The 14075-nt window shown below is 38.8% G+C and overlaps 1 protein-coding gene across 1 annotated transcript; it reads left to right on the top strand.

Annotated features, from left to right (window-relative positions):
• Positions 1-1398: 1398 nt before the first annotated feature.
• Positions 1399-13821, top strand: gnmt (glycine N-methyltransferase). The gene is made up of 6 exons (XM_027172491.2): positions 1399-1718; positions 8980-9107; positions 9215-9328; positions 9406-9548; positions 10983-11107; positions 11927-13821. The coding sequence occupies exons 1-6, from the start codon at positions 1513-1515 to the stop codon at positions 12096-12098; spliced, it is 888 nt and encodes a 295-aa protein (XP_027028292.1). The 5' UTR covers positions 1399-1512; the 3' UTR covers positions 12099-13821.
• Positions 13822-14075: the final 254 nt, after the last annotated feature.

Below are 14075 nucleotides of genomic sequence, written 5' to 3'. Positions count from 1 at the left end.
TTTATTGAATTAACAACAGACATCAATGAACAAACTAGACAATAACAATACAGATACAAAGTATGCTAGGAGGAATTTATAACAAAATATTAAATATAGTACAGATTTTCAAAGTTTTCAGTGCCTTTTGCTTTAGAGACAGTCTTATAGAATCAACATAAAGTTCCATTTCTTTTTTAAATGATATGAAACAGGGATTTTTTCCCCAGAAAATTTACATTTGTGAATGTAAATTTTTGCTAAAAAAAAGGATTTATTATGTAAATACTATTGGTAGTATGGTAGTCTCTTTGATTCTTCAAAACACCAAAAAGCACATTTTTCCAAAATAAAGCAAAATGAACATCAATATTCTGAACAATAAAATCACAAACATTTTCCCCAAAGGGTTTTACAAGTGGGCAGAACCAAAACAAGTGAACCACAGTTTCTAAGCTGTTATTACAAAATGTACAATTTGTGTCTATATCGCTTTTAAATTTTACAAGAACATTTTTTGTTGGGTAGATCCTATGAATAAGTTTAAATGAGACTTCCTTTATTTTATTTGTAATTAAATACTAATTTGGAAGTAGCCAAGCCTTTTTCCAAACAATATCATCTGTAAACCGGTTCCAGAAAGAATGAACATAAGGCAAAGATACAATATCTCTTTGAAATAAAGTTCTTATACATTTATTGCGGGGGTTAAAGGACAAACATACAGTATCTTGCCTTCAGGTATTAACAATAGTAGGTATAGGTATTAGGTATTAACAATATTAGGTAGGGACTAAAGTTGAGTATTTACTCTAGTTTAATATTTAAATAAAAGTACAAATTTTAGGAGATATGGCATCAAAAACTTTAGCATAATACTTTGGTGTTACAGGGATTTTGTAAAAAGCCAAAAACTCACCAAAAGTGAAAAGAAAACCATTTGAATTAAACAACTGATCTACCAGAATTATACCATTCTTAAACCAATACTCAAGAAAAAGATATTTACGCTTATACAAGATGTCCTTATTATTCCAGATATAATACCTATGCAGTGAGAAATTATGCTTGTAGATCAATGACCATGAAAGAAAAGCCTGGATGAAACTAAGCTAGTTTTACTGGTATTTTGTTAATATCATAATTGCAACTAAGGAAAAACTGAATGCCACCCAAGTTGGAAAAAAATATGTGAGGGAATAAAATTCCAAATGGAGTTTACACTGTTTACTGGTCTAATAACTGGTGTGGTCTACAGCTGTCTCAAAATGTGATGAAACAGCAAATAAGGCGGAGCTTCGTTCTCTTGACAACGTCACTACAGCTTTGACCAATAAAAATGTAGGCGTGAAGGAACACTAGTATCTGATTGGTTTAAAGTTCTTCCTGTTAGTTTGCTTCCGTATATAAATAATAACAGCCTGGTTGTGCATGGTCAGTACACACGCCACGTTGAGAGAGAAAGATAACAGGCACGTTGTCTGAATATAGCTCATTCCTCATTATAGTGTATCACGTGGTATAAAAGACAGGATGGTGGACAGTATTTACCGCACACGCTCTCTCGGTGTGGCCGCTGTCGGCCTGCCGGATCAGTACGCCGACGGTAAAGCGGCCAAAGTGTGGCAGCTGTACATCGGAGACACCAAGAGCCGCACAGAGGAGTACCGCAGCTGGGTGGTGTCTCTGCTCAAACTACAGGGCTGTAACATGGTGCTGGATGTAGCCTGTGGCACGGGGTAAATCCTCACACATATACATATACACACACACACACACACACTCGCACACATACGCACACATACACTCATACACATACACACATACACACACATACACATACACTCATACACTCTCTCACGCACACACACACACACACACACACACACACACACACGCACACACACACACACACACACACACACACACACACACACACACACACACACCACTACATTTCCCTGATCCTGACCCTCGTTGTGTTGTCTTGCTCAGGTGTCATGAGGATTTTAATATCTTGTGCTTGCTTTGCATGTTGTTGATTAAACATGATTAAAAATACTACCGCATTGCATTAACAACAACTGTCCAAGTATAGAAGAAAATCTATAAAGCAATAGTGAAGAAGGAAACAAGAAAGCCTTTGGTGTAACATATACAGTAAAATTATTTCTTTTTTGCATATCTCAACTTTGGGAAAAGTTTGGATGAGAGCATTGGGGTAAAAGTCATTATACAGCAGTCCTGGAGCAGACAGGTTTACAGACTTGCTGTTGGACCTGACAGTAGACTTGCAATCTCATGATCAGTTGCACAGAGACTTAACCACTGAAAAGTGTAGGTTCTATACTAAAGGACCAGAAAATCCTGCTCTGGTCTATTTTTTTATCCAGCGCCTGCATACCTCGTTGCTTTCACTTTTACTGTACACTATACATACACTATACTGCCAAATGTTTGCCTGATGTCTGCTGTTCCAGATGAAGTTCCACCCTGTTTGCTTTCATAACAATCTCCATTCTGCAGGAAGGCTTTCCGTTAGAATTTGGATCATGAGCTGGATGTGCTCATTCATCCATAAGAGCATTAATAAGTTCAGTCACTGATGGCAAGCGAGGAGGCCTGTGGTGCAGTCTTTACTCAACTTCATGCCAAAGGTGTTCAGTTTGGTTGAGACCAGGACTCAAGTTCTTCCATTGCAGCTTTGGTGAATTGTGCCTTTGGTGCTTTGCTAACGTCTCTGTGTAACGTTGTATTCAGTGACGTAAGACTTGGCTCTGTGCTGGCTCTCTAGCCCATGGAAATAGCAAACCGGTTCTTCGAACAGGAACCAGCACCTATTTGTGCAGCTGGGGCATTGTCACAGGGGTATTGTCATGCTGAATCATGTTTGAGCTTAGTTACAATGAAGGCAATTTGTAACGATATAGCATACAAAGACATTCTATATAATGTTTTGCTTCCAAATTTGTGGCAACAGACTGAGGAAGGATTACATGCGGGTGTGAAGATAATGTATAATGTATAATGTAATTGATCAAATTAACCTACATGGGTGTGTTCAAACAAGTTAAACATTACAATGTGTGCATTGTCCAGCTCCAGGTTTTAAGAACCACTGATATAACACTAAATAGGAAAATACACAAACTGTCCAGGAGTCCAGACATACATGACCGGAGTTTGGCTCACTTGTTATATGTAGCGTTATGTAATTTCTCTCCCAACAGGGAGTCATTTAAGGCTCAGCCATCGGTTTATTGACTTGTGCTGCATTTTATCTCTAACATCGGTAGACAGAGGTGACAGAGTTTTGACTGAATCTATTTCATAATAACCTGAAGAAATCCTTCGAACAGACCGGTATCTCGAACTTCTCACATGATGAGTACAAATACAGAATTATGTATTATTAAAAATTAAAGGAATAAATATGTCTCTTATTTAAATAATAAATGAATAAATGCAGTGTTAGATTGTATCATTGTAATAAATATATTATAAAGGAGTAAAATATTTAATTTCATAATTCAATATATAAACTACTGTACTCATTATAAAATATTATTTTATCATAGTTATTTTCACTACAGCATTGTTACAGCATGTCATTATGGCAGATAAGTTTCAGAATGACACTTTTATTTCACTCTGTTATAATCTGTCAATGAACAAACACAATCTGTACTGAACCTGTGCATTGATTGGCTAATCCTTTGCCAGTTATTCTTTTGCCTGGAACTGGCAGTGTGTGCCATGTGTGTAACTACCAGCTAGTTAAGATGTGTGGAAAAGTTATTCTAGATATTATGCAAAGGGAACTACTGTACATGGAGGACCTGTATGAAGATTTTTGCGGTAACATTTGTAGAGTTTGCAGTATAAATTAGGACTTTGATTGGCTATGAGTACAAAAAAGGACAGATGACAAAACCGCGAGAGAAAACAAAATCAAGGCAGTCGATATTATTCTATCTGTGTGTGTGAGTGTGTATAGGTTTTGGGAGGGTGTGTCTGGGAATACATCATTCTTTAATGCAACATTATGTCCTCAAAGAGATTTTTTTATGACTTGATGTATTAAGCAACACTAATAATTTTTTTTTGTCAAGATATTGATAGATTATTGGCTATTATTAGATTTTAGCTTCCAATTTAATATCACCACCAGCTGCTACTGCTTTTAAAGACATGAACATCGACACTGACGCTGTCTTTCCTTCAGGATTGATTGAAGATCGTTCATATGAAGCTTCCCGTGGTTAGAGTTACTACAGGACGTCCTAAAACTGCTGTTGGGACAGTCTTGGGAAAGTCTTTTGAGACTGAGGTGACAGTTGGCAGCTCTCTGTTGGCTGCGTAGTTCAGAAATAGTCTCGTCAGCCATGCAGTCAAGCAGCTTACACTTACTGTACAGTATACTCATCGATATTGCTGTTGCTTTAGCGTGAATGTGTGAGCAATCAGTGATCTTCTCTGACCCCGATTCAGCGGTGCTGATTGATAGATTAGAAAAGAACAAAAAAAGTGTCTTTCTAAAATAAGTCTCACTCACTCTCTATCGCTTTATCCGAACTACCTCGGGTCATGGGGAGCCTGTGCCTATCTCAGGCGTCATCGGGCATCAAGGCAGGATACACCCTGGACGGAGTGCCAACCCATCGCAGGGTACACACACACACTCTCATTCACTCACGCAATCAGACACTACGGACAATTTTTCCAGAGATGCCAATCAACCTACCATGCATGTCTTTGGACTGGGGGAGGAAACCAGAGTACCCGGAGGAAACCCCCGAGGCACGGGGAGAACATGCAAACTCCACACACACAAGGCGGAGGCGGGAATCGAACCCCGACCCTGGAGGTGTGAGGCGAACATGCTACCCACCAAGCCACCGTGTCCCCCCTCTAAAATAAGTGTCATCATAAAATAAGTTTATTAACTTAAAATCATCGGGATTAATTTACTTTTACAAGGCCGACCTGGCCAAGATGGCAACAAAAGTTACAACAACAGTTGTAAAAAGGTTTGGTACAGATTCAATGCCTGCATGTTTTATGGCATCTCTCACAGTTAAGGCCAGGAGCTCGGATATGCTGTGGGATTTCAGAAGACCTTTATACTGCAATTTCATGATCTAAGAGTGCAGGTGTTCTTATATAGTATAGATAAAGGTGATGTATTGTTACGCATTTATTAAATTATGAAGATAATGAAAATAATGAAGTGGAATAAACCATAGATGTCTGGAAAATGCTAATTAATGTCAACGTTATTTTGCTTCACTGCTAACTTTTAACACACCTCGCTACAGATGCTTTAGGACCTTGATTTTGGATTATAAATTGACATTTAATGAAACAAGTTGGTTTATTCTTTACTTTGACTAAAAGAAAAAAAGCAACTCTGTGACACACTCAGACTTTTCCTTAACTGAAAACTTAACTTAAAGTAGCTTTACTTCTGATTTTGAGGAAGCGCTGACACTGGAGATGAAATAAATTTCATCATAGTCTTCATCTTGTCATTATGTGCACACATTTATATTCTTCTATACATATTTGTGTGTTTTTAGTTACTATAGAAAGATAAACCGAGTTAAAACGAGTGCATTAATACGGTCAGCCAAGGCAGATTAGTTGCTTAGTGGTTAGCACGTCTCCCAGTGCGTTGGGGGTTTGTTACTGGTACTCTGGTTTCTTACCACAGTACATTGGTATGCATTTTAGGCTGATTTAGCATCTCTAAACTGTCCATAGTGGTGAATGTGTGTGTGTTTATGGAGTCTCCTGCTTTGAGTTCCCTGGAATAGACTCTGGGTTCTTCATCATCCTCTGTGTTCATCATCCTCCTCCTTAGGATAAGCATTACGAAAAATAAATGCCTACTGGTGCCCATGTGGCCTGCTGTATTAGATTTTAGTGTTTTTGTGACAATATTTAGTTTTTCTACAATATTGCCTGTCAGTATTCAATCGAGCAAAGCCAAATACTCTCTTTTAGTTTAGCTTATGCACAAAAGTATGTCTTAAGTATGTATGTTTTTTGTCTGATTTGAAGGCCGATATGAAAATGTGTTTTATCTGGTTTAGTGAGTGCTTTTGCTTTCACTTTTTTCCCAGCAAATCTACAGAGAAGCTATGTCTACTGTGCATAATATCGACAGAAACACACTTTGCTTAGTCTGCTCTACAGAGTGTGGAAGGCGATTTAAAAGCCTTACACCGTCTGCATTTTTCAGCAGGTATAAGGAAGAGAAGTGTCTCACTCATGACCCTTATCCAAAAATAATCTGAAGGAATGTTTTTCAGTCTGAAGATGAAATCGTTGTATAGATCTTGCAACAGCTCAGGCTTTGAGCTTTACCCTCTCTTGCAGTGAAACAGTGACACACTAACCTGACCTAATAATAACTTGCAGTTATACAGTTACTCACATACAGCAGCTGTTTGTATGGCAATGTACACATACACTTGAACTCACACTCACACACACCGTTAAACACACACTGTTTTTATTCAGCACGCAAGCCACTTCTTATATTCATACTCATATGAATCTCTCATTCACACTACTGGTACAGTTTCTTTATGAAGAATAGCATTAACAATATTTAGAGCTGAGTTTATTACATAGAGTCGTTTGTGAGATTTCTTTCCAAAAAGGCCTGGTGTCGATGCAGGTTTTCACCCCAACCAAGCAGAAGCAACACCTGAAAGCCAAGAACAGCTGATTTAAACAATCCTGCACCTACACTTGCCCTTTTACAGATAAGATTAGACACCCATGGTTTCTACATGTACAGTGTACATTTCACGTTGTACATTTATTTTCCTCTTTATTCAGATATATGTCACTAGCACTGGTGGCTCACCCATGGGGAATAAGTCAGTTATATCAACCATTTAACAAATATTAATCTTCACAAAGCTCTCATTCACAGCTCCACAGGCCCATGCAACAGGACAGTTAATGACTTAAGGGTTGCCAGATTGGGATGTTAAAAAAACTCTTTGCTTGTTTTTCACTGCCATATTTCAGAGAGTGTGGCTAATGGCTATTATGCACAGACCGATGTTATTGTAAGAAATATTACAGATATTGGCAGAAAAAATGCGGGATTATGGCACGGACAAAAAATATCTGATATACATTCAGCTCACTCAATATACATGGCTGGAAAAAAAAAGAAACATCTACATTTTTCAGATGTCCAAATTTTCAAGCTTTTTTGCTGAAACCTGTAAAAGCCGGTTAATGATGTTACCTCAAACACATTTTAACAAATTTGGATGTCGAAATCTGCTCAGATGAGCTGCTTAAGTGTATAGTAGATGAATGTAGGATGGCTTTGGGGGTTTCATCACAGGGAAAAGTCACTATATACTGTAGAAACCAATAGCATAAGTCAAGTGTGATAGAACTGCCCACTGAAATGCCTGGTCATGAGGCGCTGCTGATCGCTAGGTATGTACAAATGATATACTGCAATATTCCACATGCATCATACTTGTTTTGACACTTCAGTATATCTTCACTTTCCTTGTGTCTCATACAGTAAATAGAGAATTCTTTGCTTCTTAAATGAAATTTGAAAATTTCCTGTCAACGTTCAACTAAAAGTTTAATAAACACTGGATAAAACTTGAGCTTACGACATGTTTAAGCAGGAATCATGCTCTGTATGCCTACTCAGAACATTCAGTTCAGTGTATGTCTGAGACTTTGCATGTTGAACCATTCTTAGGGTCAGTCGATCATTATTTAACTAAAATATCGCAACTGGTTCAATATTCAAGGTTTTACTGATAGGTAACGGAAAAGTATGATGTAATACAAGGTGGCTGTTTTTTTCCGTTCTTTACCGAATTGGAGGTATGAGTAAGAAAGCACTTGGTTTTGCACAGCATTGAATTTGTTTGTTGAATTTAACTAAGTTGACTGTTTATATGTGTGGGACGACTCGGTTATCACTGTTGTGGAATTCCTACATTCCCAGTCCACAGATGCACAAAGTTCCTTGACAAAAAAAACATAATGTACAACAACATTCCATACGATATTTTGCATTGTTTTTAGGTCCATTATTCTATATGATTTTCTATAATTTTCTTTAAATGCAACTTTGTCAGGATTTCTAGATACAAGGCAAATCACAGATGGACATTAATTTGTTCACTCTAATACATTATTGTTTCTATAGTAATAATTAAAAACCGGTGAAAACCAGTTTTTTGTGGATATTAAATGTCATTGCTGGACTAGAGGAGTAGTAGTAGTAGTAGTAGTAGTAGTAGTAGTAGTAGTAGTAGTAGTAGTAATAATAATAATAATAATAATAATAATAATAATAATAATAATAGGGGGGCACGGTGGCTTAGTGGGTAGCACATTCGCCTCACACCTCCAGGGTCGGGGTTCGATTCCTGCCTCCGCCTTGTGTGTGCGGAGTTTGCATGTTCTCCCCGTGCCTCGGGGGTTTCCTCCGGGTACTCCGGTTTCCTCCCCCGGTCCAAAGACATGCATGGTAGGTTGATTGGCATCTCTGGAAAATTGTCCGTAGTGTGTGATTGCGTGAGTGAATGGGAGTGTGTGTGTGCGCCCTGCGATGGGTTGGCATTCCGTCCAGGGTGTATCCTGCCTTGATGCCCGATGGCGCCTGGGATGGGCACAGGCTCCCCGTGACCCGAGGTAGTTCGGATAAAGCGGTAGAAAATGAATGAATGAATGAATGAATGAATGAATGAATAATAATAATAATAATAATACAAACCTAAAATAATTTATTGTAATTGTTGACCAAGAATATAATTGTTGTTTAAGAAGAAACAATTGTGCTGCTAGAGAAAAAATAACCTAATCAACTCTGGGTTTGTGACACTAACTTGGTCCATCTTCATGTACACTGGCACAATGTACCAATATACCGAACTTCAGAAACCTGTTGGGACTCTGTCATGTTGACAGTAAAATTGCATATCCGTCTTCTTTTTACAGTGTGGACTCAATCATGCTTCTGGAGGAAGGGTTCAAGGTGGTCAGTGTAGATGCCAGCGATAAGATGCTGAAGCATGCACTCAAGGAGAGATGGGAGAGGAGGAAAGAGCCAGCGTTTGATAACTGGGGTAAGAAAATGATCCTAATGTAGCATGGAGCAACGTGCAGTCTTGTAAATGATGCTGATGTGTTTATTTTGGACTGATTATTCCTCTGTGGTTCATCTTTTTCTCAGAGATTGAAGAGGCTAACTGGCTTATGCTACCCGAAGAAATTCAGAAGCCTGGAAACGGATTCGATGCGGTTATCTGCCTGGGGAACTCATTTGCTCATTTACCAGATTTTAAAGGTAAAGTGTGTGTATTAATGTTTACTGGAGCTCATTAATGGTTATAGATGTATTGACTGATTTTGAATATCTCCCAGGGGATCAGAGTGATCAGAAGCTGGCGCTGCAGAACATAGCCAGCATGGTGAAACCTGGAGGAATCCTGATCATCGATCACAGGAACTACGACTACATCCTCGAAACAGGCAAAGCTCCTCGGGGCAAGAACATTTATTACCAGGTATCCCAGTGTTCAAAAATGAACGTTTGCCTAAACTTGTACACTTTCAAATTCTGGGTGTTATCTATGGTTAGATCTGTGGGGATGTAGCAAAGTATTATTGGACACAAACTATTTATCCTGCCATCCTTTGTTAGACTGCTCGAATCGGCATATGTGAGTAACGTGAAGAAGGAACAAACTCCGACAAGCCTCTGTGGCCTTGGGTCCAAGAATATGGAAATAAACATCTTTCAGAAAACAAGTCAAAGAAAGGAGGTTATAGTGAATTCCTCAAGATAGGCCTATGTGGTAGCCTACTGGGGAGGGGGATGTGGTAGCCTACTGGGTGGGATGTGGTAGCCTACTGGGTGGGATGTGGTAGCCTACTGGGTGGGATGTGGTAGCCTACTGGGCGGGATGTGGTAGCCTACTGGGTGGGATGTGGTAGCCTACTGGGTGGGATGTGGTAGCCTACTGGGCGGGATGTGGTAGCCTACTGGGCGGGATGTGGTAGCCTACTGGGCGGGATGTGGTAGCCTACTGGGCGGGATGTGGTAGCCTACTGGGCGGGATGTGGTAGCCTACTGGGGAGGGGGATGTGGTAGCCTACTGGGGAGGGGGATGTGGTAGCCTACTGGGGAGGGGGATGTGGTAGCCTACTGGGTGGGATGTGGTAGCCTACTGGGCAGAATATGGTAGCCTCCTGGGGGGGATGTTGTAGCCTACTAGAGGGATGTGGTAGCCTATTGGGCAGAAAATGGTAGCCTCCTGGGGGGATGTAGTAGCCTGCTGGTGGGATGTGGTAGCCTACTGGGTGAGTGTGGTAATCTACTGGTGGGATGTGGTAGCCTACTGGGTGGGTGTGGTAATCTAGTGGTGGGATGTGGTAGCCTACTGGGTGGGTGTGGTAACCTTCTTGGGGGGGGGGAGCCACTGAAAGCTGTATCCAACCAAGCTGCCACTGCTGGGCCCCTGAGCAAGGCCCTTAACTCTCAATTGCTCACTTGTATAAATGAGGTAAAATGTAAGATGCTCTGGATAATGGTGTCTACCAAATGCTGTATGTAAAGTTACAGTACCTCCTGTTATCACATAGTTATAAACAGAGATCCCCTCACAAGCTTCTTTTATTAATTCAGAAAAACACAGCATGTCAAATTATTGAGAAGCCAAAAAGCATAAAATCCATACGCCTTTCCTCTTTTGGAAAACTTGGTTACACCATCACCACTGACTGTCACAAAGCAGCCATAATGCCTCTGGTTACAGACCTGTCTAGCATGAGTTAGTGTAACTGCTGGATTCAGTGGATTTATCAGAGATTATGCTCTCATCCAAAGACAGACCTGAATCCAAGCCTGGAGCTGTTCAGGGGTTGTGAGATTTTAATTTTCAACATTCCAGAAGTTACTACACAACCTTCACTGTCCAAAACTGGTGTTTGCTCTCTAGAGTGATTTGAAACAAGACATCGACACATCTGTACTCTGGGTGAACAACAAACCCACCATGGTGACACTGGACTACACACTGGAGATCCCACAGCCTGATGGATCACAGAAGGCACCTGAAACAAGGTACTACAGTAAAGCGAAGGATCTGATTCAGAGTGTACCATATTATTATTATTATTATTATTATTATTATTATTATTATTGCAAAAACTCTGTATCCGTGTGTGCCTCTGGAACTTGATAGCAGACAGTATCATTTACAGATTAGTAAACGATTTATACACCTTCAGAAAAGGTTGCCTAATTCCTCTGTATTCCTTGTGACCATCTCAGAGTTCAGATTTATGTTCAGTGATGCAACACCATCACATCCTCCATGCCAACACCTGTTCATGGAGCAGGGATTGCTGAACAAATGGTGCGTGGAGCGCTGTGGAAATGCCTTGTGTTCTAGATAATCAGCACAATGAGCAAGTGTACTGTTTTATGAGATTCGAGCAACTAAGGAACATGCGGTCCAGTGCCAAACCATATTGGCCAAAAAGGGCTCAAAATTATTTTTATAATAAGAAAAATGTAAACAAAATTTCAGTCTATCCCCTTTACATCCTCTTCAGTTTGTCCTTTGAAAAGGTTGGATGTACAACACAACAGCTCCAGGCTATTCTGCGTTTTTGAAAGCTTCTGCTTTCAGAGAGCGGTCCTGATTTATACTGTTGCACTTTGGAATGATATTTTCCCCATGTGTACTTTTAAATCAGAATATTTATCTTTACCATAACTGCAATTTAATTAGGAATTACGGTTAAACGTTCTACTTTTGCGTGCTGAATAATGATTTAACTCTGTTTTTCTAGTAGCACATTACTTATAATATAAATATATATAAAACATAAATATAATATAATATAAGGAGAACCTAATTTCCTGTCTGTATTACAGTAAATTCCGCTTGTCGTATTACCCGCATCGGCTGGAGAGCTTCAAGGAGCTACTGAAGGCAGCGTTCTTTGGAAAGTGCAAGCAGAAGGTTTTTGGTGATTTCAAGCCCTATACTCCTGGACAAGGAGAAGCTCCTTGTTACTTTATCCACGTTGTTGAAAAGACTGCTTAAGGCAATTTTTATGACCCCAAATTTTTATCTCTGCTATTGTTTCATCCGCATTATCTCTGCTTCATTTGCCATTGTTTTAACAGTGGTCTGACCTTGAAAGCTTTTCACAACAGCAAAGGAAGAGCTGAAGACACAACACAATGCTGAAGATCATCAGTTCACACCAGAATGTGTGAAACCCAAAGAGTACTGGGGCTTTAATGCCAGTGTTGCACCATGGTGCATCAGGCAGCTCATATTTGTGTGTGTGTGTGTGTGTGTGTGTGAAGAAACAAAATGTCCAGTTTCTCATCCAGATCTTCCGTTGAAGAAAAACCTTTTACAAACAGAACTCTGCTTTTCCTCCAGCTTTACTACTATCTATATTTTGTTTAAAATGTTACTAAACCTCTCATTAACAGACTGAGGCAGAGACCCAAATTCTCATTACTCCCTGTATTCTGAATAAGAACAAAGCCAGATTTTTAAGAAAATATCCATGTTGAATGTTGCAGTGTATTCTTGTGGAGATTAATTTAAACATTTATCTCTGACTGTTTTAACGGTTTAAAAGTTTTCCACATTCACACACTGCTAGTGATATTTTGCTCTCACGTCATCTCAATCTTTAGGCTCTCCAACCTCCTTATCTGTGCATTCTGCTAAAACCTCTTCCAAATACCGTCGCCAAAGGAGTTATACCTGTCATCACATACATTAGATCATCAACTAGTCTACCCGAGGCTCTGTCATAACTCAGCACAACTACACATGTTAACCTACAACGTTAGAGAGGCTCACAATCGGTCACTTGTCACTGGGTTCATGCAGAACTGGAAAATATAGCACTGGCTGTATCAAATGCATAAGAAATATTTCTATCAAAGCATTTAATGTGTTTCATGGTCCTTTAAGACTGTGATAGTGTTTACAAAGCTCACAGTCTCCGTCTGCTGAAATGATCATTGATTGATTGGGTTTATAGAATGTTTAAAAATGCACTACAGAAAAATGTAGAATCGTACATTTTCTCATCCAACGGTTTGTTGATATGTTTGTAATGTTTCACTAGCTCAAGTGTTTTTTTTGGTCTGTCACCAAAGTGCAAAGTTCAGGTAGAAATTGTTCAACCACTGCTTGTCCTAATGTGACCTAAAATGAATGAAGTGTAATTTCAGGTCACTTTAGGACCTTTTCAAGTTTGTTTGTACTTTTAGATATATATAATATGACATTTCAATATTATATTGTTCTTGCTAAAGTACCGTTTGTGTAGAAGTAAGAATCTACATTATACTGACATGGTATAAGTTATTGCAGTGTAATCAGAAATGATCAAACTGTTGGTTATTTTAAGGCAGAAGCTGGTTTTGAATTTTGATGGTTTTAATTTGGCTGAAAGTGAATGAACGCCTTGTTGTCCAAATGCTTTTAAAACTGCGAACAGTGTATAATATCTTTTTGTTGATTATATAAAAATACATGTAAATAATTATAGACAAGATAAAGAAAAGTCTTATATTACAGAGATTTACAGAACTTTAATTAAACTGCTGTGTTAATATTTGTCTGATATTTTCTGTTGATTAGAAGATATAAAAATCACAGTAGGAATGTTAGTATTCATTCTTGTTTGAATTCATTATTTGTATAAGAATAAAGTACATACACACAAATATTTTTGCCAAAAGACAATCATTTACTCCCATTTTTGTGCATCATTAAAGCCAAAATGGCGAAATTATATGCAGTGTGGTGCAATTTATATACGTTTAGTTTTTAATCGGTCAGTGAGGTATGTAATTTAGATTTGAGTCAGTCAGGTGTGTATATTCTTATGGTTTTAGGCAGAATTGTGTTTTATTAGGTTTTAATCAGTCATGGATGTATAGCATTAATGTTTTAGTCATTCATGTATGGAAATATTCAAAGATCACTGCACCACAAACCATGTAAAAGCTTCATCCTTAAAGAAAGGAACATTCACACTTTAAAATT

Source organism: Tachysurus fulvidraco, chromosome 12 (assembly GCF_022655615.1).
Source record: "Tachysurus fulvidraco isolate hzauxx_2018 chromosome 12, HZAU_PFXX_2.0, whole genome shotgun sequence".
Classification (NCBI taxonomy): Eukaryota; Metazoa; Chordata; class Actinopteri; order Siluriformes; family Bagridae; genus Tachysurus; species Tachysurus fulvidraco.
Note: the sequence above shows the minus strand (reverse complement) of the source record. Positions and strands in the feature narration are given on the sequence as shown.